The sequence below is a fragment of the Bos indicus genome, chromosome 22, assembly GCF_029378745.1.
Source record: "Bos indicus isolate NIAB-ARS_2022 breed Sahiwal x Tharparkar chromosome 22, NIAB-ARS_B.indTharparkar_mat_pri_1.0, whole genome shotgun sequence".
Classification (NCBI taxonomy): Eukaryota; Metazoa; Chordata; class Mammalia; order Artiodactyla; family Bovidae; genus Bos; species Bos indicus.
The window spans coordinates 42,756,622-42,784,308 of record NC_091781.1 but is presented as its reverse complement, the minus strand read 5'-3'; the positions used below and the strand labels follow the sequence as shown (position 1 = coordinate 42,784,308).

General features: G+C 44.5%; 2 protein-coding genes across 23 annotated transcripts in view; one reads left to right on the top strand and one right to left on the bottom strand.

Moving 5' to 3' along the window:
• The window catches only part of KCTD6 (potassium channel tetramerization domain containing 6), a 47,871-nt gene extending 24,110 nt beyond the window's left edge, over nt 1–23,761 (top strand). Inside the window, exons 2-6 of one of the 10 annotated variants that reach the window (XM_070776437.1) lie at nt 4,842–4,914; nt 5,589–5,652; nt 6,661–6,793; nt 20,899–20,968; nt 22,344–23,761. In XM_070776437.1, coding sequence (XP_070632538.1) covers nt 4,894–4,914; nt 5,589–5,652; nt 6,661–6,793; nt 20,899–20,968; nt 22,344–23,030 — 975 coding nt within the window. In that variant the 5' untranslated portion in view covers nt 4,842–4,893 and the 3' untranslated portion in view covers nt 23,031–23,761. Of the gene's footprint in view, nt 1–4,841; nt 4,915–5,588; nt 5,736–6,660; nt 6,794–13,728; nt 13,880–13,983; nt 16,120–17,146; nt 18,102–20,898; nt 20,969–22,343 lie in introns of those variants that run through there. The other 9 variants (XM_019984915.2, XM_070776440.1, XM_070776439.1 and 6 more) reach the window with 9 other exon arrangements.
• Nucleotides 23,762–26,613: 2,852 nt separating this feature from the next.
• ACOX2 (acyl-CoA oxidase 2) overlaps nt 26,614–27,687 on the bottom strand; it is a 30,788-nt gene continuing 29,714 nt past the window's right edge. For all 13 annotated transcript variants that reach the window (XM_019984687.2, XM_019984686.2, XM_019984694.2 and 10 more), the window contains one exon: nt 26,614–26,957. In XM_019984687.2, the coding sequence (XP_019840246.2) occupies nt 26,895–26,957 (63 nt within the window). In that variant the 3' untranslated portion in view covers nt 26,614–26,894. The remainder of the gene's footprint in view (nt 26,958–27,687) is intronic.

Sequence of the window (27,687 nt, the reverse complement as noted above, 5' to 3'; positions counted from 1 at the left end):
CAGTGCTCAGCTACATCCTAAATGCTCAGCAGTAATGCCAGACCTGTAAGCCTAGGATAGAGTTTAAAAACTTCTGTTTCTATGAAATTTGTAGTATAGTTTAGCCCTTCTCTCAATGGGCTGTAAAACAGCACCCAGCAGTTACTCCAGCAGCCAGGCCCATGTTATGAGCCCCATAAATGCTTGTTACCTGATTGATTATGCATCTCACAAGCAATTTTGCACTTGAAATACTTGTGACTGGTTCAGAAGTGGCCAAAAAATGAGAAGTTGCTGGCGGCATTGTGTTCCCTAAAAAAAGTAAGAAATACCCTTCTAGATCTGTTAATTTTTTTTTTTTTGCCTGTTGAGGTTCCTTTAATTCTTCTTTCATTTGGATTTCCTAGTCCCGCCAGACTCACTCAGAATGGGATGCCCTGCAGGGTTTTGGCAAGACAGTAAGAACTGGCCTTTATATCCTGGCTTGGACACTTGCTGTTTGTATGATCTGGGCTCATCATACACCTGTCTGAGTCTCCACAAAATTTCTATAAAACAGGGGCAATAATAATAACCTATGTCAAGGATATTATGAGTGTACATAATAGTTACTCGATTCCTAGTTCTTATCTTTATTAATTAAACCTGTCAATTTAGACATTAAGGTCCTTCTGAAAACTCTTTACAAATGCCATGCATGAGAAAAAAGAAGAAGAATGTCATGGATGGATAGATTAAGGAATTCACGTTAACCAATACAGCTTAAAGATGACATGCCAAAAGGATGTTTTCAGCTGCAAGGAAGAGAAAATGCCGACCCAGACTGGCATAAATAGTAAGAAAATATGTCATCCAAAGGTGTGGCTGTTGAATCAGTGGCTTACTGGTGTTGGTAAGGACCCAGGTTTCCCTGCTCTCTCTCATCCTTCTCTAGAGTAGGCTGTATCTACTGGTGGTCACAGGTTAACTGGAGCAGCAGGTAAAGGCATCCTACCTGGATACAGCAATATCCAGAGGTAGAGCAGGGGGCTTTTATTCCAGTTTCTTCTTCTTAGGAGGGCTTCCCTGGTAGCTCATTTGGTAAAGAATCTGCCTGCAATGCAGGAGACCCCAGTTGGATCCCTGGGTTGGGAAGATCTGCTGGAGAAGGGATAGGCTACCCACTCCAGTATTCTTGGGCTTCCCTTATGGCTCAGCTGGTAAAGAATCCGTCTGCAATGGGGGAGACCTGCGTTTGATCCCTGGGTTGGGAGGATACCCTGGAGAAGGGAAAGGCTCCCCACTCCCATATTCTGGCCTGGAGAATTCCATGGACTGTATGGTCCATGGGTTGCGAACAGTGGACATGACTTTCACTCACTCACTCACTTTTTGGAAACCAGGAAACCTTTCCCACAGTCATCCCATCAAATATACTTTACATTGCAGTTGGCAGAACTGAATTACATGCTAGAGTCTAATGAGACCCCTAAGGTGGAATTAAACCAGTTAGGATTTTAACTCTGAGCTGGGGATAAGTCATGTTAGGGAGGATGGCTCCTTGAATGAAACGCAGGTTCCATTAGCAAAGGAAAATGCGGGGGGGGGGGGATTGTTTTGATCACCTCCTCTTCTCCCCATTAGTGAGGAGGTATTCCTACCCTATGGTTGTGGGGATGGCCAGACACACGACCCTTGCGCTGGGCAGATGAGACTGACAGCAGTTGTTAGTCCCTGGTTGTCTCAGCCTTGGGAGGAGGACGCCACACACCCACGCAGGACCACATGAGAATACACTTGGGGACCAAGAATGCGTCGTCACAAGAGGCGAGGTGCCACTTAGCTGCTGCAGGAGGATCTGATTGGCTTTTTGGAATAATTCCATGGGCTGGCAGGAACTGAAGCCCACTTCTCAGGGTTAAGCAGGAACTGTGCCTGATGCCCTCAACAAGAAGGGTTATATGGCTAGGGGACCTTATGGGTGCAGAAAAATGGATAAGGAGACTTGTGGTTAGGCCATTTAAGGTCCTCCCAATTTTATCAGATGTCAAGGCAGCACATAATACAGAGCTTTAATTTTAGGACTTAACAACACAGGTATGGATGTGGAATATCTTACATGTGGCAGATGACCATCCATCTGAGCAGCCATCCTTTCCTGCCTTTGTCATCCATCCAGCTGTCCAGTATCCATCTGTCCATGCAGCCATCCTGCCGGCCTCTATATCTTCCACAATGGATTGACACTATGACTGCTTCTCTGGTTAGTTTCCATGGCGTCCAGTGCATAGTTGTTTGAGAGTAGTCAACATTTGGATCAGCCCTTCTAGTCCTGTTGCTAACTCTTCACCTTTCTCAACTCTGCATTTGCCAGTAGAATCAACTCTTTTGACCCTGGAATATGTTTGTTTTCTGCTCTACTTCTGCTTTTGCTATAACCATCCTCCTTTCTTTTAAACTATTGTCCAAATTTCCCCTCCCTTGAGCCAACCCCCTCATCACTCAAACACACTTTCTCTCCCTTCCCTGAATTCTGGTTCTTTCTCGTGTCAGCCCAGAACTGGCTGGGCAACTGCTTTGTCAGAATGCATAACCACACACTCCTGTTGTCACTGCATTTACCATCAGAATGAAAATGAAAGTGTTAGTCCCTCAGCCGTGTCCAGTTATTTGTGACCCCGTGGACTGTAGCCTCCCAGGCTCCTCTGTCCATGGAATTCTCCAGGCATGAATGCTGGAGTGGGTTGCCCATTCCCTTCTCCAGGGGATTTTCCAAACTCAGGAATCAAACCCACGTCTCCTGAATTGCAGACAGATTCTATACTGCCTGAGCCACCAGGAAAGCCCATTTACCATCAAAGTCCAGTAAAAAATATTTATGATGTAGATACAAAAGTGGTGTGACTAAAATCTCTAAGTGAGCATTTATCTAGCATCTGGCATGTAGAAGGCACTCAATAAAAAAGTGTAGAAATGGTCAATAAAACACCTGAATAGCCCTAAAATTCTAAACATTATTTTTAAAAGCCTGCATATTGATTGATCTGTAGAGAATTTCAGAGCTCAGAGAAATGATTTCTCTCAATCTAGGTCACTATTTGACTGGCTTCAACATTTGCTGCACACACCCTTAGAATTTTCACGTTATCTATGAACTATCTATGTTATTATCAACATGTTTTTTAAAAATTGATTCATTTTAAAACCTATTCTAGCTCAAAGCAACAGTATCTGTGATACTGAGGGCTTTATGTCGTAGTTATTTTCCGGTATCTTAGAAAAAAACACAATTCATGTATCAACTAATTGTCTAGGTGACACCTGAACGTCTTTCATGCGCCACAGTTAGGAAACTGTAATCTTGCTATATTCATATTTATTCTTTTATGATAAAAAGCCAGTCAGACACAAACATACCATTGGATGTTGGCTTCTGTATGCTTCTCTATGAACATTTTATTAGAGGCAAGAGACAGCGCATCAGTGGTTGCCTGGGGCTAGAGATGGAAGTGAGGTTGGCCTTGAACAGGCACCAGAGGACTTTCTGGGGGTGATGGAAGTATCCTAACACTGGGTGGTGGTGATGTTGTACACTATATACGCTCAGTCATGTCTAACTCTCTGTGACGCCATGGACTGTAGCCCACCAGGCTCCTCTGTCCATGGGACTCTCCAGGCAAGAATACTGGAGTGGGTTGCCGTTTCGTCCTCCAGAAGATCTGCCTGACCCAGGGGTCGAATCCACGTCTCCTGTGTCTCCTGCGTTGGCAGGCACATTCTTTACCTAAACTAGCGCCACCTGGGAAGCCCCCTGCACACTGTATGAATTTAGAAGAATTCATCAAACTGTGTATTTTAAATGGATACATTGAGTGGTTTGTAAATTGTATCTCAAAGAAGAGGAAGGAGGAGGAGAAGTAAGAAAAATGGTGTATGAGGGAATTTCTGGCGTCCTGGTGGTAGCCTGTTTCTTGATCTGGGTGTTGGTTACAAGGTGTGTTTACTTGGTGAAAAATTCATCAAACCATTCATTTATGTTTTATGCACATTTGATATATGAATGTTATATCTCAGTGACAAAATTTACTAAAAACAAACAAAATCAGCCAAGGTTGGGGAGGGGGACACAATTCCTCTCCAAATGATAAAAATTTATTACTTTCCTATGTATTATTTTGTATAATCACATTACCCTGCCAATTTAGTCTCGTGACATTACAGGATCAGGTTTGGTCTATCTTTATAACAGAAAGGGTTATAAGAAGATAATATTTAGCTTGTTACACAAATGCTATAAGAATGTCAGTGGAAGCCATTGTTTCTTAATTATCCACTGCTGTTATCAAGATGGACAATATTCAACTTGCAACCAAAATAAATAGATGTCTTAAGAGACCTTGGTGGAACAATCACATCACCAAGTCTCAAAAAGTAACCCCCTCTCTTAGCCCAGTTCTCCTGCTGCCTGCCAGAGTTTCGATTCTATATTTATCTTTCCAGATCAGCAGTAGAGCAATTAGTTATTAGAATAAGAGCTACCAATTTATTGTGTGCCGACTTTATGCCAGGCTCTGCATTAGCAGAGTTTTTCATACTCTGATTGCCTCACTTCACTGTCATAACAACCCTGCCCCAGAGTTGCTTTATTCGACTTTATGATGGAAGAAACTGTGGCTGAGGGTCCAGACACATACTGCTGGTGACAGGGCCAAGTGAGTCAGCTGGAGCCCCACCCTGCGTGCTCCGCTCTATCTCGGAACCTGACGTCAGGCACAGGAAATCAGTGACACGTGTAGAATTCTGAATCCTGAAGCATGGCTCTTTACACGGTTACTATAGTTACTTCTCTACATGATGCTCTCTTTTTTTTTTTTTTTGGCCAGGATAACAATGGATCCAGTATTAGCCAGTGAGGTTTGAACCCCCACCATCATCATGAAACTCAAGGACATTTCAGTAGGTTTAAAATAATGTTCCTGCCTTTTAAATAGACCTTATATTTCAGAAGCCCCTGGGACATGAACAGATCCTTTTCTGTGGCAGCTTTACTAATATTGTTATTTGCTCCTTGTGTAAAACATAGGGGTTTTCGAAAGGTAATACAGCTATAGTTCAGGCAGAGTCCCACAGGACTCCTTGATAAAAGCAATGCATTTGGGTGTTGGGGGCGGGGTACACAGGTGTTCACATAGTACATGAGGTTAGGGGGAGAGCATCCAGGCAGGAGGGCATGTGGAAAGAGAGGCCTTGGATGTGTTAAGAAGAAGAGACTCAGCCTGAGAGGGACTGGACAGAGAGCGGTGTGCTCTGCTAAGTGAATAAGGCTCTTGCTAAACTAGGACTCCCATGCCGAGGAAATGGTTTGGATTAGCAACAGGCAGGAGGGCAGCAGAGGCCTGAAATGTGTTACTGACAAGCATTTAGAGCACTGAGCTGTCAGGGAGGGTGAGAACTCAGAATCGGGAGTTGTCTTGCCTCCTGCGTGCCAGCTGGCCATGCCATGGTCAGGCAGTTTTCTTCCCTTTTGGCACAGAAGGACTCTCAAGGCCCGTGAACTTCTCACATGTGGCCCACTAAAACACTCGGGGGACTAAAGACAGAAGCTGACCTCCTGATCCCTTTAATTACAGAGTCAGAATGGTGAAGAGGCTGGTGACATCCAAGGACGACCACAGGGCCTCTCTCTCAACACTGGTGAGAACCAGATTCCTTCCCCTGGTTCTGTAGCTCCAAGCTGAGTTTTGGAAGCCGATTAAAGAGAAGATTAGACGTAATAGGTAATTAGAAACCTTATAAAAAGGAAAAACGCTCTTGTCAAATTTACCAAAGTGTCTCCATGGCTGGAAGTGGGGGAGGCGTTGGAAACCTTGCCGGCTGCAGGAGGGTGGCTCAGGGGCTGGGGCAAGCGTGCGGAGGAACTGGAGCCAGGCCCCAGGGTGGAGCCAGGAGACTGTTTAGAAATGGATTTCCCAGTCAGGGCAGCCAGTGGGCAAAAGGCTAAGGAAGCCTTTACCAGTCCCAGGAGAAGCTGAGACAGTGAAACCAGTGGCCCAAAGACTGAGGGGGAGAAAGGGAGAGACGCACACACAGAAGAGACAAGACCGAGCACCGAGAAAGGCAGAGTGGAGTGGGTTTCTCCACAGGCCATCCCCTCGGCTGTTCAGCAAACCTCAGGAGGGGTAGTTGGGAGGAGTTCAGCCAAATCTTGAAAAGTGAAGCATAAAAGTCGATCAGTCCTGTGACTCCTTGCGACCCCATGGACTGTAGCCCACCAGGCTCCTCCCATCCACAGAATTCTCTAGGCAAGAATACTGGAGTGGGTTGCCATTCCCTTCTTCAGGGGATCTTCCCAACCCAGGGATCGAACCCGGGGCTCCCACATTACAGGCAGGTTCTTTACCATCTGAACCACCAGGGAAGCCCTCAGCCAAGTCTTGGGTCCAGATAATTCACACAGCTGCTTTAGGGTCCCTTACCTCCTGAGGTCCCGAAAGAATGTCTCCATCCTGGGAGGGGTTGTGAGGAGGGTAATTGAATCACCCCAAGTGGCCTAATGTAGGTTTAGCCCCCAGATGACTTGCTTGGACTCTCCAAGCAGTTGGTCAGCATCCCCTAACTTTTGGGGGGCACCTTCCAACCCAGGGGATTTTCTCAGCCTCTCTTGGATCTTTGAGACATACACTCCCTCTCTGGTTCCCACAGGACCCCCATTTGAACGCTCCGCAGTCTGTTTGGGGGAACCTCCTGAAGGCGCACAGACTTTCTTTTTGCATATGCCTGGCCCACCCATCCTAGGGCCCCAGGAGGCTGCGGGGACTCTGGTGCCACAGTTGAGGTAAGGTGGCAGGGGTGCTCCCCGCTGTGGTAATCATCCAAGAGATTCATGCTGCTCTGGGGGCCACATTTCATTTGCTGGTTCCATTTCCCATCTTGTTCGAGCTTTTCTCTTTGGTGCTTTTTCATTTCTCCGCTCAGTAAACCTCACCACCCAGGCTTGTGGCTGGGGCTGTCCCAGGTGAAGCCAGACTCCCTGAATGAAGGCTGAGACACGGCCTGCTCTGTCAGCAAAGTCACATTCCACTGGGTATCTGACAGTCATAAACAGACTGAGTGTTTATGCTCAGTGGGGGCAAGCAGAGGGGATGGTCTTGGAGCCCAGGAATGGGGAGGGGGTGAGGCAAGGGAGGTCTCCCAAAGGAAGGGGGAGCCCGTTCTCATTCCTGCTAGAGTTCCCAGATAAAATACAGGACCACTTGTTATTTAGTGCAATATTTGTGACATACTTAAACAATTATTCGTTGTTTATCTGAAATTCAGATTTAACTGAGCATCCTGTGTTTTCCTTTGATAAACCTGGCAGCCCTGGTTTCTGATGAATTATACAAGAGTTAGCTGAGTAAACAGAGCGACTGGAGGGAGGGGCACCCCTGTGGCGGGAACAGCATGTGCAAAGACGCGGTGGTGACTGTGCTTCACTTAAGGAACTAAACATCGTCCAGGGGCAGAGAGGCATGGGGTTTGGGTTGGGGGGAAGGGAGGGCGTGGAGGGAATGCACTGAACTGTCACATGGGTGTCGAGCAGGTGCTCAGCGCCAGGCATGTGGCGAAGACCTCGGGTGCTGTTGTGAACCAAACGGACAAAACAGCTCCTGCTCTCAGGGAGCTCACGGTTCAGCTGAGAAGCAGTGAGGTGGACAGGAAAGGACTGACGCTGTGGAAGTTACTGCTGGGGGACGTCAGCTGGGCTGGGAGGTCAGGGAAGGCCTCTTTGGGGAGATGACAACGTGCTGAAGGAGGAGGAGATGGGCTTGCCCCGGGGGCTGGGGGAAGAGTGTTTTAGGTAAGGGAACAGCATGATGGCAGCCCTGAAGTGAAAATGTTTGCTGTGGATTCCCGATACCAGAGGGGCCGGGAAGGTGAAGAGCATGAAGAGGTGCCTCGGGAAGAGGCTGGGCCAGTGGGCAGGGGCCGGATCACACGGGAGGGAGGGGATGGGGACCGGCTCCCCAAGGCAGTGGTAGCCAGGGACAGTGAAGTTGAAAGGAGACAGGGTGACACAGCCAGCCCTGTGTTCTTGAAGGTGACTCACGCTGGAGAGAGGAGGACAGAGGGATAGCGTGGGGGCAGAGAGCGCAAGGGAGGCCTGGGTGGGGCTACGGCAGATGCCCAGGATGGACAGTTGGGTGGCTCGGCCCCGCGCAGTGGTAGTGGAGACAGAAAGAAAGGGAAGGCGAGATGGATCCCAGCTGCACTGAGGAGGAAGACTTGGCAGGGCTGGGTGATCTGGTGCTGGGAAGTGAGTGGGTGGGAGAAGCAGGCGTGACTCAAAGCTGCTGGTTTGGACAGATGGGAGGACGGTGGCGCCACTTGCCCAGCTGAGCTGGGGACTTGGGAGGCTTGGGGGTGGTGAGGCGAGAGAATTCAGGTTTGTACATGTCGAAGGTGAGAGAGCTGGTGGTGGACTGCGGAAGGGGAGCCAGGCAAAGCGGTGTTCAAACCTCTTTTCTCGGACTTGGCCGTGTGGCCTTCATCACCAACTTGACCTCTCCTTGCCTTCGTTTTCTCATCTGCATTCATGGGATGAGGTGGGTCGTCCTGCTGGTTGTGAGGGTGCAGCGGCCTCCAGGATTACCTCAAATGATGCTGTCTCCCGGTATTCGCTCCCATGCTGCAATAGTATTGGTCTGTGAGACCAAGAGACTGTGGGTGTGTCACTCAAGGCTAGGCTATGAAAGATGCAGGACTTTCCTGGTGCTCCAGTGGCTAAGACTCTGCGCTCCCAATGCAGGGAGCTGGGGTTCCAACCCTGGTCAGGGAACTAGATCCCACATGAAAATTACATGAGTTAGCTAGAAGCACATGTCTGTGCCCCAGCCAACAGCAGTCCTGACATCCAGACTGCAAGATCTTCTACCTACCTAATCCGCTTTCAAATTCTTGACCTTCAGAAACTGTAAGATAAAAAAGCATTTGTTGGGAATTCCCTGGCAGTCCAGTGGTTAGGACTTGGCACTTTCACTGCCCTGGCCTGGGTTCAGACCCTGGTCTGGAAACTAAGAGTCCACAGGCTGAGTGGTGTAACCAAAAAAAAAAAAAAAAAGGAAAGTTCATTGTTTTAAGCCCTTAAATTAAATTTTGGGACAATTTATCACGCAGCCACCCTGAAAATTCATTGGAAGGAATGAAGCTGAAGCTCCAATACTTTGGCCACCTGATGCGAAAAGCCGACTCATTGGAAAGGACCTTTGCTGGGAAAGATTGAAGGCAAGAGGAGAAGGGGATGACAGAATGAGATAGTTGGATGGCATTGCTGAATCAACAGACATGAGTTTGAGCAGACTCCAGGACATAGTGAAGGACAGGGAAGCCTAGCATGCTGCTGTTCATGGGGTCACAGAGTCAGACACGACTGAGGAACTGAACAGTAAGAAGTAGATAACTGATACAGAGGATAAAAGCATTTAGCATAGGTCCTTGGCACATAGCAGGGGCTTTAGCATACACAGCATTTATTGGTCTGGAGTTCAGGAGAGAGGCCTGGGCTGGAGGTATGGATTTGGGAGGGCTTTGGCTTTAGAGACAATAATGGCATTCATGGAGGTATCTGAGTTAGTCCACAGGGAGGGTAGATGGAGAAGAGGGTACAGCCTCAGCCAGACACCGGGGCATAGGAGTGGGTAAACCGAGAGGAGGAGCATCTTCATGAGTCTGAGACGGAGGAGGAAACTAGAACAGGGCTGGGGAAGAGGTTGTCCCCAGGAGAGTGTGGTCAGTGATGTCACTTCAGGGAGATCTGAAGGGTATCTTTCAGATTCAGCAACAAAGAGATTCCTGGTGGCCCCACAAGAGCTCTGCAGGTGGAGAAGCGGGCCCTGAGATCAGGTTGAATGCTGTGAGTCAGGATACAAGGGTAAACTCTCTACCCCCAGGCCCCAAATCAGGATGACCTATAGGAGAATCCTCTGGAAAACCCAAACAACAGAAAAATCTCAGTCTTACAGAGCCTGCTCTAATGAGTAGACACCCACTCCTTAATTTATTTTATGAGGCTCATGTCACTTTGATAATGAAACCAGACAGAGAGTATGATAGGAAAAATCGTAGGCATATCTTGTTCATAGCAATGGATACAAAAACTCCAAATAAAATATTAGCAAATGAAATCCAGTACTATACGAAGAAGAAAAAAAGCACACATCATCAAGGTGTGTTTATTCCAGGAATGCAGGGATGGTTTAATACAGTAAAAGCCATGATTGTAATTAACTACATTGGGGGGGAAATCTCACATTTGATAAAATTCACCAGGGCTTCCCTGGTGGCTCAGATGGTAAAGAATCTGCCTACAATACGGGAGACCCAGGTTCAATCCCTAGGTCAGAAAGATACAACACCCATTCATAATAAAGCAGAATAGTACTCCCTTATTCTGATAAAGGGAATCCACCAAAAATCTGCAACAAACACCATATTTAATGGTGCCATATTAGAAACAGTCAAGAACAAGATAGAAATGGCCACTATCATCATTATTCAAATTTGTGCTGGAGGTTTTAGTGCAGTAAAATAAGGAAAAGAAAATAAAGACTGGACAAGAAGATTCCAAATGTTATTACTTGCAGACTCTATATCTGCTTACATAGAAAATTCAAGAGCGCATATAAACTTATTAGAACTCAATTAGAACTAAAAGAGTTGCTGAATATAAAATTACAGATAATGAACCACATTTCAGTAACTATCAATATGTTATAAAATGTAAATTTGATAAGTTACAATAGCAATAAAACTTCTAGATATGTAGGAATTGTAGTGACACAACCACTGAAAAATTAATTCCTCTGAGTTTTTAGATGAGGAAATAGACGTCCTGAGAGGGGAAATGACTCCTTCAGGGATACCAGTAAGAAAAGGGCAGTTTTGGATTTTCATTGGCACCAAATCCTGGAGGTCTGAGTGTTGGGTAATGTCAGAATTATCTTTCTTAAAAAATAAAACTTTTTTTTCTAATTATAAATTCAGCATCCACGCACTCTAGAAAAGATAGAAAATTCAGAAGAACATTTGAAAGTAATGTCACTAATATTCCCATCCTACTGCCTAGACTATGATCAATGATTTGATATATTTCCTTCAAAATGTTTGTCTATGGATATTTACATTTTTGAAAATAAAATCAGGATTGTACCATATATACCATTGCGTGCACTGCTTATTTTTACACACATTCCCCTGTATCCTCACCTGGTCTTCTTGAATATAATGGTGCACTCAGGTATATTAATGAAGCGTATGCCATTTATGGAACCTATTCAGCCAGCCAGACTCCTCTGTCCGTGGGATTCTCCAGGCAAGAATATTGGAGAGGGTTGCCATTTCTTTCTCCAGGGGGTATTCCTGACCCAGGGATGGAACCCGCGTCTCCTGCTTGGCAGTCAGATTCTTTACCACTGAGCCACCTGGGAAGCCCACTGAGTTTTTCAGAGAAAACCAAATATCATATAACTGCGATGATCGTGCAGATAAACACCAGAGGCAGTCACATACTCGAAATGGTGACGCACAGGTGAGTTTCCAAGGCAAGTGGTTATACTGGTAAAGTTCAGTACAGTTCAGTTCAGTTGCTCAGTCATGTCCAACTCTTTATGACCCTATGGACTGCAGCACACCAGGCCTCCCTGTCCATCACCAACTCCCTGGAGTCTATCCAAACTCATGTCCATTGACTCAGTGATGCCATCCAACCATCTCATCCCATCATCCCCTTCTCCTCCTGCCTTCAGTCTTTCCCAGCATCAGGGTCTTTACCAGTGAGATAGTTCTTCACATCAGGTGGCCAACGTATTGGAGTTTCAGCTTCAACATCAGTACTTCCAATGAACTCTCAGGACTGATCTTTAGGATGCACGGGTTGGATCTTTTAGTCCAAGGGACTCTCAAGAGTTTTCTCCAACACCACAGTTCAAAAGCATCAATTCTTTGGCACTCAGCTTTCTTCATAGTCCAACTCTCACATCCATGCATGACTACTGGAAAAACCATAGCCTTGACTAGACGAAATTTTGTTGGCAAAGTAATGTCTCTGCTTTTTAATACGCTGTCTAGGTTGGTAATAACTTTTCTTCCAAGGAGTAGGCGTCTTTTAATTTCATGGCTGCAGTCACCATCTGCAGTAATTTTGGAGCCCCCCCCAAATAAAGTCTGTCACTGTTTCCACTGTTTCCCTATTTGCCATGAAGTGATGGGATGGGATGCCAGGATCTTCATTTTCTGAATGTTGAGCTTTAAGCCAACTTTTTCACTCTCCTCTTTCACTTTCATCAAGAGGCTCTTTAGTTCTTCACTTTCTGCCAAAGGGTGGTGTCATCTGCATATCTGAGTTATGGATATTTCTCCCAGCAATCTTGATTCTAGCTTGTGCTTCATCCAGCCCAGCATTTCTCATGATGTACTCTGCTGCAGCTGCTAGGTCGCTCCAGTTGTGTCCGACTCTGTGCGACCCCATAGATGGCAGCCCACCGGGCTCCTCCGTCCCTGGGATTCTCCAGGCAAGAATACTGGAGTGGGTTGCCATTTCCTTCTCTGGGATGATGTACTCTGCATATAAGTTAAATAAGCAGGGTGACAATATACAGCCTTGCCGTACTCCTTTTCCTATTTGGAACCAGTCTGTTGTTCCATGTCCAGTTCTAACTGTTGCTTCCTGACCTGCATACAGATTTCTCAAGAGGCAGGTCGGTCTGTTATTCCCATCTCTTTCAGAATTTTCCACAGTTTATTGTGATCCACACAGTCAAAGGGTTTGGCATAGTCAATAAAGCAGAAATAGATGTTTCTCTGGAACTCTCTTGCTTATTGTGAAGGAGAAATGGCAAAAACCCTATACCTGATCTCACCTGGAAAGGGATGGGGATTTGGTTAGCCGGAAGTGAGTTCCGTTTGGAAGGAATCTATGTTTGGAAACCAATTAGCTCAGAGACTTTAGGTAATTCCCCACTCTTGCAGCCTTGGCTTCCTTCGTGGTGAAATGAGGACAGTATTGGTGCCAGCTTCCTCTCGGGCTGGCTCCTTCAATCCTCAGAGCCTTTGCACTGGTCGTTTCCTCTGCTGCCCTTCTCTCCAGCTGGCTGTCTTTCCCTACTCCGCCCACAAAAGACTGGAGAGGTGACCTTATCAATCCCACAGAGGGCAAGGCCAGGAGTCCTGGGACCACAGTCCCAGAGTCCAGATCTTGTATAGTCAACCGTATCTGCAGCAGAGGCCCCCTCCGCTTATTCTCCATCGAATTCATGTACCTCCCAACATTTTATAATCATAACTTTTTTTGTGTGGTCATTGTTTTGTCGGCTGTTTACTTGGGTCTTTAATGTTTCTCCTTTCATTAGGAAGCCCCTCCTTCTTGGTGACCGCTTTACTCGCCAGGCCTGGCACTTGGTCGGGGTCCCTTAAGTAAAATGACAGGAGAAACTAGGCTTGAGTCCTAGCGAAAAGTGCCGGGGGCTGGGCAGATCCCCCAGTGCGGGCGGAGGCGGGACGTCGGGCGAATTCTGGGCGGAGCACGTGGGTCTTGGGCCCGAGCTTCGGGGGCGGGATCGGGCGTCGGGGCGGGGCTTCAGGACCGCCGCGGAGCCAGGATGAAGGAGCCGCCCAGGCTACGCCTGGTTTGAGTTTCTCCAGCCGCTCGGCCCTTCGGTCACTAGCCCGCGCCGCCGTTAGGGGGCGCCCGCGCCTGTGGCGCCGCGTCTCCGCTGGAAAGGCGCCGCCCGCGCCGGGCGGCAACAGCCGCAACTCCGGGCGCGGGCTCAGTCGTCCCTTCTGCCGCCGCCGCCGCCGCCGCCGGGCGCGGGCTTGCTCGTCCTCGCGCTCGCGCTCTCCGGCCGCCGGCGTCTCCCGGCCCGGCAGCCACCGCCGCCGCAGCGCAGTGAGTAGGGGCGGGCCCACGGCGCGGAGGCCCGGGGCTCGGGAGGGCCGGGCTCTAGCAGAAGACCGCGCGGAGCGGCCGGGCAGCGGGGTTGAGGGGAACCCGGGTGGTGGCGGGGCCGCGCTCAGGGGACCTTGGGGAGTCCAGGCGGCGCGCTCCGGGGCTGGCACGAGCCCGCCGCGGGCTGCCCGCGACCAGAGGCCGGCCTTGGGCGGAGGATCCGGGGCCTGCCCCGCTGGGACTTGCGGGTTCGGCGGACCCGGGTTCAGGGCTCGGGTGCGCGCCCCATGCCCGGGCCCCAAGTGTCTCCCGTCCCACGCCCGGGGCCCGGGTCGGGGTGGGGGACTCTGCCAGTGGGCAGCAGTGAAGCCGGGACGGGAGCACCTCGAGGTTTGCTGGAAAATGATTGATTGTGGGTGGTGCTTATTGGCTACAGTTTACCTTATTTTAAAGCCTGCGGCAGGACTTCTGAACCCTGCCTTAGGGAATTTTTCTGCCCCAAAGAGAGACTGACCGCAGCTGAGTTCTTAATGCCCAGATTTGTGTGTGCCAGGGCATTTTTAATGCTGGACGTCAGAGGTGATAAATGGCCATGGTAATGAGGAGCCCCTGAAGCACCTGCCGGGCTGTCAGTGGTGGAGGCTGTGTCTGAGGGGTGGGACTCGAGAAACGAAGCAGAGATCCTTTTTGGATATTGTGCTGAAGTTATCATGTTTCTGCAACTATACCAGTTCTAGAACAAGTTGGATACTTCCAGTTTTAGGGCTTTGTGATGGAAGAGGTTTGAGTGCCAAGAGACCCGAGGTAACTTGGTTTGGCTAAGAGCGTTTGGGGTAGCCTGAGCGTGTCTTACCGTTTCCCCCTGGCATGTTCATTTTCTTTGCTGTCACAAACGCCCGAGTATATGAACGATTCCAAGATAGGAAAGAAGGGAGGGGACAGCGTTTAGCACAGGGCTGAGCCCAGGACTGAGATGCTTTCAAATAAACAGATGTGTAGCTAGGAAAAGGAAAATCTCTTTTTTAACTTGCATGGTTGGTAGGTTGAGACAACTTGCTCTTTGGTCAGACCATACTAGTACTTCATTTTGCATAACATCATAAATATTAAGAATTGAGTGGTGAGGACTACCGTAGATGCTGTTTCTGAGGTTCATGTCATTTAAATTTTAATTTGTTGCAGCTTAAAGCATTACTGCATAAAGAAATTCTAGGGTGAATCTGTGAATCACTGAACGTGTCTTGGATTCTGATATTTGGAGTCTATTTAAAATGGAATCCAGATATTTATTTGGATTTGGCTTTGCCTTGGACATAATCCTGAGTCATGCTTTAGAGTTCCTTCCTTCTGTGATGAAGAGTTCAGGCGTCTGGTGGTCTCTGTGAAAGCCAGATGCTCTCTTTACCTGTGGTTCTCCCTTGTGGTGCTCCAGGAAAAGGAGGACTGATGAGGGAGACTGGAAGCACATTAAGTGCCCTCCTCTTCCATACTTGCCCGGTCTCCATGCCCAGGCTCAGAATTGCTTGTGTTCACTCGCAGGTTTCTCAATTAACCACAGAAACTGTATGTATGGTACTGCCACTAGCATTTTCACACTTGCCAGTTTACCCATAACTGTGGGTAAGTGATCTCACTTATTTTTTCTCCAAGCAGCAGCTGGGCAATACAGAGTGATTTACTCTGGGTCTTATAATTAGTAATGAAGCCAAGCTGGCTTAAGGATCCTCACCTGTGGCTTCTTCTCTCTCTCCTGCTCTGGCCTGCCCGTGACCTCAGACCCCAAGCCCCCATCTGTCACCCTATAGGCCAGGTGTTGCCTCTGTGCTGTGCTTAAGTGGTACTGTTCTTTTGGGAATGCGGTATTATTCTGTTTTATCTTACAGAAATTAAGGTAAGAGGAATGGTATGGTTTTGTGACTATTTGTGGTAGCTCTTCAGTAGGAAAAGTCACTTTTAACTTACAGCACCTTTTTTGTAGACCACATGGAGAGAGCAGAGAGAAAAAAGGATTCGTTTTTGGATGAAATGATCTGTTTGTGTAGTGGTTGTGGTCAAGCATCACCTAACACCATAATCATATTCTCCTTCTGTGCCTGGCTACTTAAACCAGCCTGTATGTGAATGTTAACCCCAAAGACTCCTTTAGATGTTGCGGAACTAGTTACTATAAAAAGTATTTCACTTTCAAAAACTCCCACATTTCAAGAACAGAGAAATTCAGCACAAAGGTGATTTTGAAGGTATGTATAGATGGAATTTCTTGAGTTGTCTCTTCTGAATGCCAGCCACAAAGATTTCAGTAGAAAGAAAGGCATTTTAAAAGGGCTACCTGGAAATTTAGGGAAGGAAATAGTGATGTGTTTATTATTTATTCAAGTTTGGAGGTGTGTATTGCAATGTGTAAGTTATTATGTAGGATAGGAGCAGGAGTTTTATTCCAGAGAATTCTTAGTCTGTAGCAGAAATGATAAGCCCAGAATATGTGTGCTAAATTAGTTCATCATAACCACGAACCCTGTAATTGAGTTCTGCTGTGGTAAGGAAAATGAGTTTCAGGGGTTCTTAAGTTATTCTTTAAGTCATTCACTTGTTGAATTGTGTGTTTTTCACATTTGCTAATGTAGAAAATTGTTAACAGTTTTTTTTAAGGCTTCCATAAATTCTTGAGTTTGTGTTTTCCTTAACATAATTATCTGCTAACACTACACTGTCAGAATTTATATATTAGTCATAATTAACCTTTGAAGTTGCATCTGGGTGAATTTTCAGAACTGCTGTACTTCCTTTGGGAACACTCTGCTGGTTGTTACCACATGTATTTTATTTGCACCAAAGATCAGATCTTTTCAGGTGAACTTGATTTTACAGGGTCAGAAGTCTTTGAATTTTTGTGTTTGGTTGCATTCATTGTTTTTTAAAACAAGTTTTAGTAAGGCAGGTCACTATAAAGGAAAGATGTTTTTCATTGGTACCTTCATGATCTCCATTCCTGTCTGTTTTTCTGAAATATTAGGGGTGTGTTCCTCAAATAAGACAGGCACATTTGATGCCCATTTCAAGAGCTTCCTTCTGCTGTCTGTCTCGTGGTCCTTCAATTTCTCATTAAGTCCTCCACTGCTGAGTGCCAGAAGGGAGAGAAGATGAAAAGCAAATGAATCATTTCTAATTGTTAACGGCTCTGGAAAATGACTTAGTAGAAGAGATTGAAGCTATTCTGGAAATTCTTTTGCACTGTGTTTTATTTCATTCATCTGCATTGTCTCTAAGATGGTCCTGCTGCTGCTGCTGCTAAGTCGCTTCAGTCATGTCCGACTCTGTGCGACCCAATGGACGGCAGCCCACCAGGCTCCCCTGTCCCTGGGATTCTCCAGGCAAGAACACTGGAGTGGGTTTCCATTTTCTTCTCCAGTGCATGAAAGTGAAAAGTGAAAGTGAAGTCGCTCAGTCGTGTCCGACCCTCAGCGACCCCATGGACTGCAGCCTACCAGGCTCCTCCATCCATGGGATTTTCCAGGCAAGAGTACTGGAATGGGGTGCTGTTGCCTTCTCCTAACAGTCATCAGTTCAGAGGTTGATTATCCGGCTATTGGTTGACCAGGAATGTCCTTGCTTTTTTTGTTTGTGCTGTATCTGAGCATCTCTACAGAGGATGTTTAGAAGTAAGGCATAGAGATAAAATGTAAATTAATCATTACTATTTTTCCTGCTCTATAGCTCTTAAGTGAACATTTTCATTTTGAGGGTACAGTTTAGTAGTTGTTGAAAGTGACTGATAGTAACTTCATCTTATTTTGATGTATCTTATACAGGAATGAAGGGAGGCTTTTGGGTACTTTTTAAAGAAATATGGACTTATGTAGATCTCCATAATTACTTTCCTGAATTATTAAGCTTTGAGGTTTTATTACATCTTTGTACAGGAATAGAACCTTGCCTTTTGCTGTAGAACAGATTCAGGAGCATCATCTAACTGTGTGTGTGTGATTGCCCAAAAAGCTATCTTGTTTTGATTTAGCAGTAAAAAAAAGAAAGGATTAATAGTGGACGGTCCTTGCATAACAGCCGTGACTTTGATGATACGTGTTTCTTCGTTTGTTTTTTACTTGTCTTTGGTCTCCTTTTTTTCTTTTTTGGCATCTCCGATGTCTTATTCAACTGTTTGGATATTCGCAGAGTGGAGTTGTTTAAGATCGAAGATAGCAGTCTCGAATCACACTGGACAGTAGGTCCTTGCTATTTTGCTTCAAGGGAATTTTACAAATCCATGATAACTGCTCACTTTGGCTGAGTTACTGTTATATTTGTAAATAAACCTTTACTAGGTGGATAGCATTAATAGATGGCTGTTAGGGGTTTTTAAGTTAATCCTTTGGATTTCTCATTTCTTGGATATTATTCTTTCAGTTTCTGTTGGAGGAAGAGGTTTGTGGAAAGATTTGGACTAAGAATCAGAAAACCCCAACTCCTGTTCAGTTATTTCTAGCCATGGGCCCTTGAGCAAATCTCTTAAAGTGCCTCTTTGTTACATCTCCGAAAGTGGAAAGTGAAATTCACTTAGTCGTGTCTGACTCTTTATGATCCCATGGACTATAAGGTCTGTGGAGTTCTCCAGACCAGAACACTGAAGTAGGTAGCCTTTCCCTTCTCCAGGGGATCTTCCCACCCCAGGGATTGAACCCACGTTTCCCGCATTGCAGGCAGAAACTTTACCAGCTGAGCCATGAGGGAACCCCAAGAATACTGTAGTGGGTAGCCTATCCCTTCTCCAGGGGATCTTCCCAGCCCAGGAATCGAACCGGGGTCCCTTGCATCGCAGGCAGATTCTTTATCAGCCGAGCCACCAGGGAAGCATCTCCACTGCTACTGCTAAGTCACTTCAGTCGTGTCCGACTCTGTGCGACCCCATAGACGGCAGCCCACCAGGCTCCCCCGTCCCTGGGATTCTCCAGGCAAGAACACTGGAGTGGGTTGCCATTTCCTTCTCCAATGCATGAAAGTGAAAAGTGAAAGTAAAGTCGCTCAGTCGTGTCCGACTCTCAGCGACCCCTTGGACTGCAGCCTACCAGGCTCCTCCATCCATGGGATTTTCCAGGCAAGAGTCCTGGAGTGGGGTGCCATTTCGTTCTCTGAATTATTCACATTCTGCTTACTATATCAGGGATGTTGTAGAGGAGCCCTCAGCCCTTTACTTAAATTCTTTCTTTATTCTAGAATCCCCTTTCAGGTTGTCCAAACATTCCTGCTGAGTTCCATTGAGACGATCCCTTCCCCAAAGTCCTCCGTTTTCATGTTTGGCGTTCTCGCTGGCTCCCAGAGCTCTCTGCTGGTCCATCTTTTATATGGGACCTTCGAATTCTGTACTTGAGTTGTTGAGTGTGGCCCTTCTTCATAGACTGAAAGCCCTACCTGGGCAAGGACCATACTTTCCTGTTTCTGTGTATGTGGATTGCACACAGGCCCCCCACCTCCCCTTCTACCCTCCAGTGAATGTTGGTCGACTGAATTATTTTTGAGGCTGCCAGTAATGAACCCTTTGGGTGATGGGAGAAGGCCAGAGGTGGGCATCTTAGCAGAACTTTTGGGTGACTGACCTTTTAAATCACTCAGTTGTTCCATCTGCTGATCTGTCTGTTGCATCAGTAACTGAATTAGGTGCACATAATACAAATTGGTAAAAACCTGTTTCTTGGTTCTCTTAAAATTCTGTTGTTGAAGTCAGTCAGAGGAATGAGAGATTGTCATCGCAGCCCTGCATTTGATGTTTGCTCCATTTCTCACCCTATAGCATGTGGAGCCCTACCTATTCCCAGCTGCTGAGTGTGGAGAATAAAAACTGACCGCACAGTTGTCTGGTTTACATTTTAGCTTGTTTGCTTTGAAGAATTTGCAAGGTAGAGAAATGGATGCTTGAGGCTCTGATTTCAGCCCCTGCTGTGCTATGCAAATGTTCTCTACATGCCTGAGTGACCTTTTGAGAAAGAGCCTTTGTGATCTTCTGTAGCCAGGGCCTGTTCTGGGAATTAGTGTGCCAGATTCCTCTAAAAGTGGGAAAAATGAATCTGTTAAAAAAACAAGACCAAACAAACAAACAAACAGTGCTTTTCCTGGTTAAATACCCTTAAGTCCATGTTTCTTATTGTCTCTTGCCAAAGCTTTTGAAATTTGCCCTGGAGTTTGCATTGCCGGGAGGTTTGGGGATTAATGTGCGTGAAGGAGAACGGACTGAAGCAGTTCAGGAGCTGAGAAACTGTTTAAGTGCTTTTAAATTGTAGATAAAAATAAAATAAAAATGGCATCATGAATATCTGGGTGTTTATCAATGTCTTCAGGCTGTCCCTTCCTAAGTGCCAGCCTAGTGACTCTCATGATAGATTGGTAAGGTTCTTTTCTGCCCCAAATTGTGCTCTAATGGTTCGGCATTTAACTTGTTTTGTATTTGTTTTGATTATTGTAGAAAATGAAATGTAATTAGGTTTTCTGTGTTACAGCAGAGCTACGTTTCTGGTGTATTTCTCTTGGAAGGAGATGCTAGTGTCTTGGAGGTTTATGGTTTTTAATGCTTTTACTAAGATGTTTAGTTTATGTAGCTGAAATGCTTATGAAAAAGAGTGTACTGTTTCCCTCTGTTAACCTTTTTGATAAGGATCGTCATAGTTTTGTACCAGATAAGGTTGTAGGGTTAATCATAATGTTCTCCTGCAGGAATTCTAAAAATTGAATTTTCAGAGAAGACAGGTAGAATTTTAATAACTGGTTTACTCCCTAGACTCTCTACCTTCCTCTCAAAGTTTAGGATAACTCTTTCCTCTGTATAAACATTTGCCAGTCTCTTAGGTACCCATTGTGGTAAGGATGTCGGGGGACCCCAGAAGACCTTTGGGAAATTGTTTCTCCCCTAGATCTTTGCCTTAGAACAAAGATGAGTGTTTCTCTGGTGTTTGGCCTGCTGTTGGGTGAGAAACCTGTCTTCTGTTTTCATAGTGATATGCACTGTCTCATGTCTTTTTCTCTTCCCCAAGTTTCCCTGGAACCTGGGCTCCCCGAGACGCAGCACTGGAGCAGATGGATAATGGAGACTGGGGCTATATGGTGAGAGGCTTTTGAGGATGCGTTCTGAAGGCTGGCAAATTATTCCTGTGTGTCTTTTCTCGCTTCATATGTATTCTTAGGTATAATGCATCTCAATGAGAATGGAACTTACGAATGGTACAACCCTTCCCTCCCCCGCAATTAGTTCCTGTGTATTTTTGGGTGTTTTAACTTTGGTGTTTTTAAGTAAGCGAGCTCAGCGTGGACTCTCCATGTAACTTGTAATAATCACTGTGTTTTTGGTCTTAAAGTATCTTTCTCTTAAGACGCTTGCTTCGTAGAGTACTGACTGGTAAATGAGTGTGCGGTGGGTGACAGTCGGCAGGCCATTTTCCTGTGGTGGGAGGTTAATGGTTGAGAGCCACTTGCCCGCTGGTACTTTTCTTTTGCATGTGCATGTGTCTTCCTATGTTTTTTTTTTTTTTCCTTTGGTAAGAAATGTTTTATTTGCATATTACCTGTCTTTACCTGTCTTGCTTTATTTCTTAAGTATGGTTTTAAAAGCCAAAGGTATGTATTATTTAGAGAAGCTTGCTTTTCAAAATTAAAGGTCAGATTGTGACATTAATGTTACAAAAGTGATTATACTATCAGATTATGAAATTTGAAAGCTGCTCTTAGCCTTTGGGTATGTGAGAACCCACTCCAGTCTTCTTGCCTTAAAAATCCAATGGACAGGAGCCTGGCGGGCTGCAGTCAGTGGAGTTGCAAGGAGTTGGACATGACTTAGAGACTGAACAACAACAAAATATATGAGATTGTTTTGACCAAACTGTGTATTTTAAGTTAGTATTTGGCACTATTTCTTCCATGAAAAGTTGAGATTAAGTCCACACAAACTTTTATTTTTAAAATTTCATCTTAAAAAAAAAAAAAAATTTCATCTTTTCCCTTCTTGAGGGGGAAAAGACAAAAATACTGAAAATAGGTATCTTTATGTTATTCAATCATTTATATTGTTTTATGTTAAATTGAATTAAGAAACATAGAAGTTTTGTTTTTTTTTTTTTAAACTGGGGAGAAAATGAGTATATTTTAAGTTTCTCTTCCTCTTCCCATAATATACTCTAACCTGAAAACCTCTAGACCCTGGGCCTGAAATTAAATGGCTTCGGAAGTCATGCCCTCCTTTTTCAGTGTAAGGCTCTGAAGCGGTGGACATAGCTCTTTTTTCTGTTGGAAGTGAATGTTCGATCCCTTCATCTGGGTGGGTTTCTCACTGAAACTAGAGCTGTTTTGCATCAGTGGCTTGCTGGATGTGCTGTAGCCTGAATCTTTCGCTTTGCTTGTTGCCACTACTTTTCTTAATTGGTCAAAGTTAGGATTTAAGAAAAATGTATTTTCAGATGACTGATCATGTTTTAAACAATTTCAGATGACTGACCCAGTCACGTTAAATGTAGGTGGACACTTGTACACGACATCGCTCACCACATTGACGCGTTACCCGGATTCCATGCTTGGAGCCATGTTTGGGGGGGACTTCCCCACAGCTCGAGACCCTCAAGGCAATTACTTCATTGATCGAGATGGACCTCTTTTCCGATATGTCCTCAACTTCTTAAGAACTTCAGAGCTGACCTTACCCCTGGATTTTAAGGAATTTGATCTGCTTCGGAAAGAAGCAGACTTTTATCAGATTGAGCCCTTGATTCAGTGTCTCAATGACCCCAAGCCTTTGTATCCTGTGGATACTTTTGAAGAAGTCGTGGAGTTATCTAGTACCCGGAAGCTTTCTAAGTACTCCAATCCGGTAGCTGTCATCATAACCCAGTTAACCATTACCACCAAGGTTCATTCCTTACTAGAAGGCATATCAAACTATTTTACGAAGTGGAATAAGCACATGATGGACACCAGAGATTGCCAGGTGTCCTTTACTTTCGGACCCTGTGATTATCACCAGGAAGTCTCTCTCCGCGTCCACCTGATGGAGTACATTACAAAACAGGGTTTCACGATCCGCAACACCCGAGTGCACCACATGAGTGAGCGGGCCAACGAGAACACGGTGGAGCACAACTGGACTTTCTGCAGGCTGGCCCGGAAGACGGACGACTGACCTCAGCCCTGGGGGAGGTTCCTGGAAGTGGACTTCCCAGGACATCCAAGAGGCTGACTTTTTTTTTTTTTTTTTTTTTTTAATCACAGTGTGAGATTTTTTTTTTAATATTTGTATTTATTTGAAGGCATTGGGGACCAGAAGGAAGTACTCCTCTATATTTTGTTCCCTTCACCCCAAGTGTGCATGTGCCTGTTCCGAGCCTCCAAATACCGTTTTTTTTTTTTAATACAAAGAAGTCTGAAAATCATTATGGTCTATAATGATTTAACAAAGCTTTTTTTTTTTTTTTTTGCAGTGCTAAAATGATTTCTGATTAAATAGCCCCTAAATCAACTAGAAGGCTAAAAATGCAGGAGTGAAAGAATAAACAGAGTACTCATGATGCCTTGGGGAAAAATCAGAACATCATGTAGACATCATGTAGGGTGACCTAGTTTTCAGACCAATAAGCAGTATTGTAATATTAAAGGAAAACTATTCCAATCATGTAAAAGTACTTGTTAAGTACTGCTTTTTACAGTTATGACAACTGTTTCTTTCTATGCATATAAATCAAGCAACCAAATATCTGTAGCCATGGAGATGTCTGACTAGAAATATTTATATTGGATTCTGAATACAAAACGTCCCTGTGGTAGAAATCTTAACATCTTATGCCTGGTGCAGTATAATTGTCAAGTGGTACTGTCTACCAGAAAAAAAAAAAAAAAAAACAATAAAAATTGAAATATGAGAATTAGGTGTGTATTGGTTGATTATTGTTAAGGGGGGAAATCTTAATCCTTGTCTAAAAGGTGAATTGTTTTATGTCCTAATAAATACTGCCTATAGCATGTTTGTATTTGATTCAGAAGGACCCAGTGGGAGCTTCAGGGTGCAGTTTATGGAATTCTACTGTGCTGTCGAGTCAGGAATTGATGAAATTACTAGTTTAGTTTAAAACAGCGCATAGTTGGACAGCGAACGTATAGCTTGACAATTTTTTTTCCAATAGGACTTATTTTGAAGATCATAGATTTTTCTCCGGTTGTCATTGCTCTGTGACCCTTGTTCTAGCTTTGTATTGAGCACAGGGACAAACCAAGTCGAGCCATTTTATTCTCACGTATTAATGGTGACCCATGAATGCAATTTATTATTAAGATTAACTTTCTGAGGAGAAGGAAACTGGAGTGAACGAAGGATCTAGAACAGTTGGAGATACGGTGTACTTTTATTTATTTCACTGTAGTCTTATTTTGCATAGTTCATTTGATTCTGTTTCTTGGAAGTTGCTCACAGGAAGGATTATGTTAACTATAGTGAAACTTCCTAGTTTACTAGAACACCTTTTAAAAGACAGTTCAGAAATTTCCCTGTTGTCTAAGGGAGGAGTAGGGTTCCGAGGCTGTGCACCCCAGACTCCCTTTTCTTCTCTGAGAAGATTCTGAAATTCTCTTCTTTAAAAGGAGGATGAGAACACTGTCTTACATCCGTGTTTGCCCACTTCGTTCTGAAAATTTAAGGTTTGACAAGTGACCAATATCTAGAAACCTGTAATTACCCCCATTTTCACCGTTTTCAAACTAAAATCCCTTAACGTTAACTATTGGTAGGTGGCTGTGGTTTCATAAGTATGAGGTTATCATTTTAGAAAATTGTCTCCTACTTCAAATTGATTAGGGGTTACCTAAAAAACAAACAACAAGGAAAGGAACAGCTTAGCCAGTCAACGCATTGTTAACAGAGGTGAATGAAAGATAAAATTAATTTGGACTGAAAACTGGTATGAAGTATGACTATTAGTTGTTCCAGGGTTTTAAGAGTTAAACGTTTATGAGGCCTCTCCCTTGTCCAGATTACTGGAGATAAGTTTGCTTTTGGTAAATTTTCTAAGATTTATGTTATTAACGATTAAATGATTATATGAGTATATTAGGAAAAGTAGCCTGCTGAGGTTTTTTGCCATTTGTTTGATAATATTTAATTTTGAGTGTGTTAACTTGGGCAGTTGAAAATGATGTGAAAAATGTAGCGTGGTTATATTTGGATAATTTGAGACAGTTATGTCTTTTATGAAATTTTAAATGATTTTTATTGTAGAAGAGTTGATTTTTAAACATTTATGTTGTATCCCTAGGGCTGTTTTTTTTCTTTTCAGTTTTTAAATTTAAGTATAGTTGACATACAATATTGTGTTGATTTCAGGTGTACTACATGGTGATTGGACATTCATATTCATTATGAATCGATCAATCACGGTAAATCTGGGGACCATGTGTCACCAGTCTCCACAGTGTTGCTGACTGTACTCCCTGTGGTATCCGTTACATCCTGTGACTTATTTTATAACTGAAAGTTTGTGCCTTCTATTCTTTCACCTGTGTCCTACCTCCCCAACAACCACTGCTGTATCTTTGAGTCTCTTTCTGTTTTGTTTGCTCATTTTTTTTTTTGATAGAATTTAATAGAATTGAAATTATATGGCCTTTGTCTGTCTTTTGTCTGATTTATTTTACGTGGCCTAGTACTCTCTAGGACCGTTGATGCTCTTGTAGATGGTACAGTCTCATTCTTTTTTACGGCTGAGTAATATCGCTGTTTATGTACACCATAATTTCTTTGTCCGTTCATGTGTTGGACTCTTAGATGGTTCCCATATCTTTGCTGTCGTAAATAATGCTGCAGTGACTGTAGGTGTACACAGGTACCGTTCAAGTTAGTGTTCTTGTTTTCTTTGGGCACATACTCAGAAGTGGAATTGCTAGACTGCATCATAGCTCTATTTTTAACTTTTTGAGGAACCTCCATACTGTTTTCCACAGTGGTTGCACCAACTTACACTCCCCTCCAACGGTGCACGAGTGTTTTCCTTTCTCCATATCCTTGCCAGTACTTGTTATTTATTACCTTAAAATTTTTTTTTTAATTTATTTTTAAAGTATTTATTTATTTGGCTGTGCTGGGTCTTACTTGTGGCATGTGGGATCTAGTTCCCTGACCAGAGATCGAACCCCTGCCCCCTTGAGCTGGAAGCAGAGTCTTGGCCACTGGACCATGAGGGAAGTCCCTATTTCTTATCTTTTTAGTGACAACCATTCTGATTGGCGTGAGGTGATTGACATTTTATTTAGACTATGGCAAGTATATACACTTTTAGAAGAGGATTGTGTATGTGCGTGTGTGTGTGTATCAGAGAAGGCGATGGCACCCCACTCCATCACTCTTGCCTGGAAAATCCAATGGGCGGAGGAGCCTGGTAGGCTGCAGTCCATGGGGTCTCGAAGAGTCTGACACGACTGAGCGACTTCACTTTCACTTTTCGCTTTCACGGAATGGAGAAGGAAATGGCAACCCGATCCAGTGTTCTTGCCTGGAGAATCCCGGGAACGGGGGAGCCTGGTGGGCTGCCGTCTATGGGGTTGCACAGAGTTGGACACGACTGAAGCGACTTAGCAGCAGTGTGTGTGTGTGTTTTCTTTTAAGCCCTGGGATGAATACATGTGTGCTGTGACAACACAAGTGATAACTAATAGATCTGTTGGCTTTTGCTAGATCTAAAGCAAAACCCTGGGATTTCACAAAACAGTTGCTACAAATGGATAGTGCTTTGTTTTTAATTGTGGGAAATTTCAAACATTCGGAAGTAGAATAGTGTAAACACCCACGTACCCATTGAACAGCTTTAACAATGATTCACTCCCCCTGTTTCTTCCCCTGGATTATTTTGGAATAAATCAGATATTTCACATGCTTCAGACTGTCTCTGAAGGATAATGATTCTTTTAAACAATACGTGCATGTGTAGTTGTAGATTTTAAGGACACCTGCGCCGTAGCATGACGAGCACACGGTGCTGCCTCTCCAGTGCTGCGGGTCGTCTCAGAGCCTGGCTCTCCGGCCTTGTAATAGTGGTCTTATATATTTCTCATAGGCAGGGTTCCCCTGTGAGTAGAAAGAAGTGCATTATTAAAACAGACTTTTTCTGCCAGGATTAATGACTTTCACTTTCACATTAAGTTTGTAATTTCAAAACAGTAATGTTACATAAGATTCTTAATTTTTAAATGTATTTTTAAAATCCATTTTGTGATGAACATATGGGGAAACATTTTTTTCCAAAGGGCATCCTTGCTTTTCTCATGCAGATTTCAAATTGTGGATGCAGGTGGCCAATTAAAAAAACACAGCTTACCATTTTGCTTTGGGGATTTAATACAAATAAAAGGCTTGACTCTTTGAAATTGAGCACATTAACCAAAAAACAAGAAACCAGAAGGTGGAATGAAATAAGCAGCGTTCTGTGTCAGAATTGGGTGTTCTTAATATACCTTGTTCTCTCTCTCTAAAAATATTCATCTATTTATTATTTTTTGGCCCCATCGCACAGCATGTGGGATCTTAGTGCCCGACCAGGGATCGAACCTGTGCTCCCTGCGTTGGGAGTGTGGAGTAGTCTTAACCACTGGACCACAGGGAAGTGCCTACCTTATTCTCTAATGTGATGTCTTCATTTCACTGCTCTACCCTCATCTTTTATGATATTGTTTCACTTTTTTGCCTGTCTTGAGCTGAAACTGTAAGCTCCCTGATGACAGGGGTTCTCCACTGTGTCCTCAGCACCTAGCATAGCTTCTGGTATACCTCATATGCTCAATAACTATTTGTTAAATGA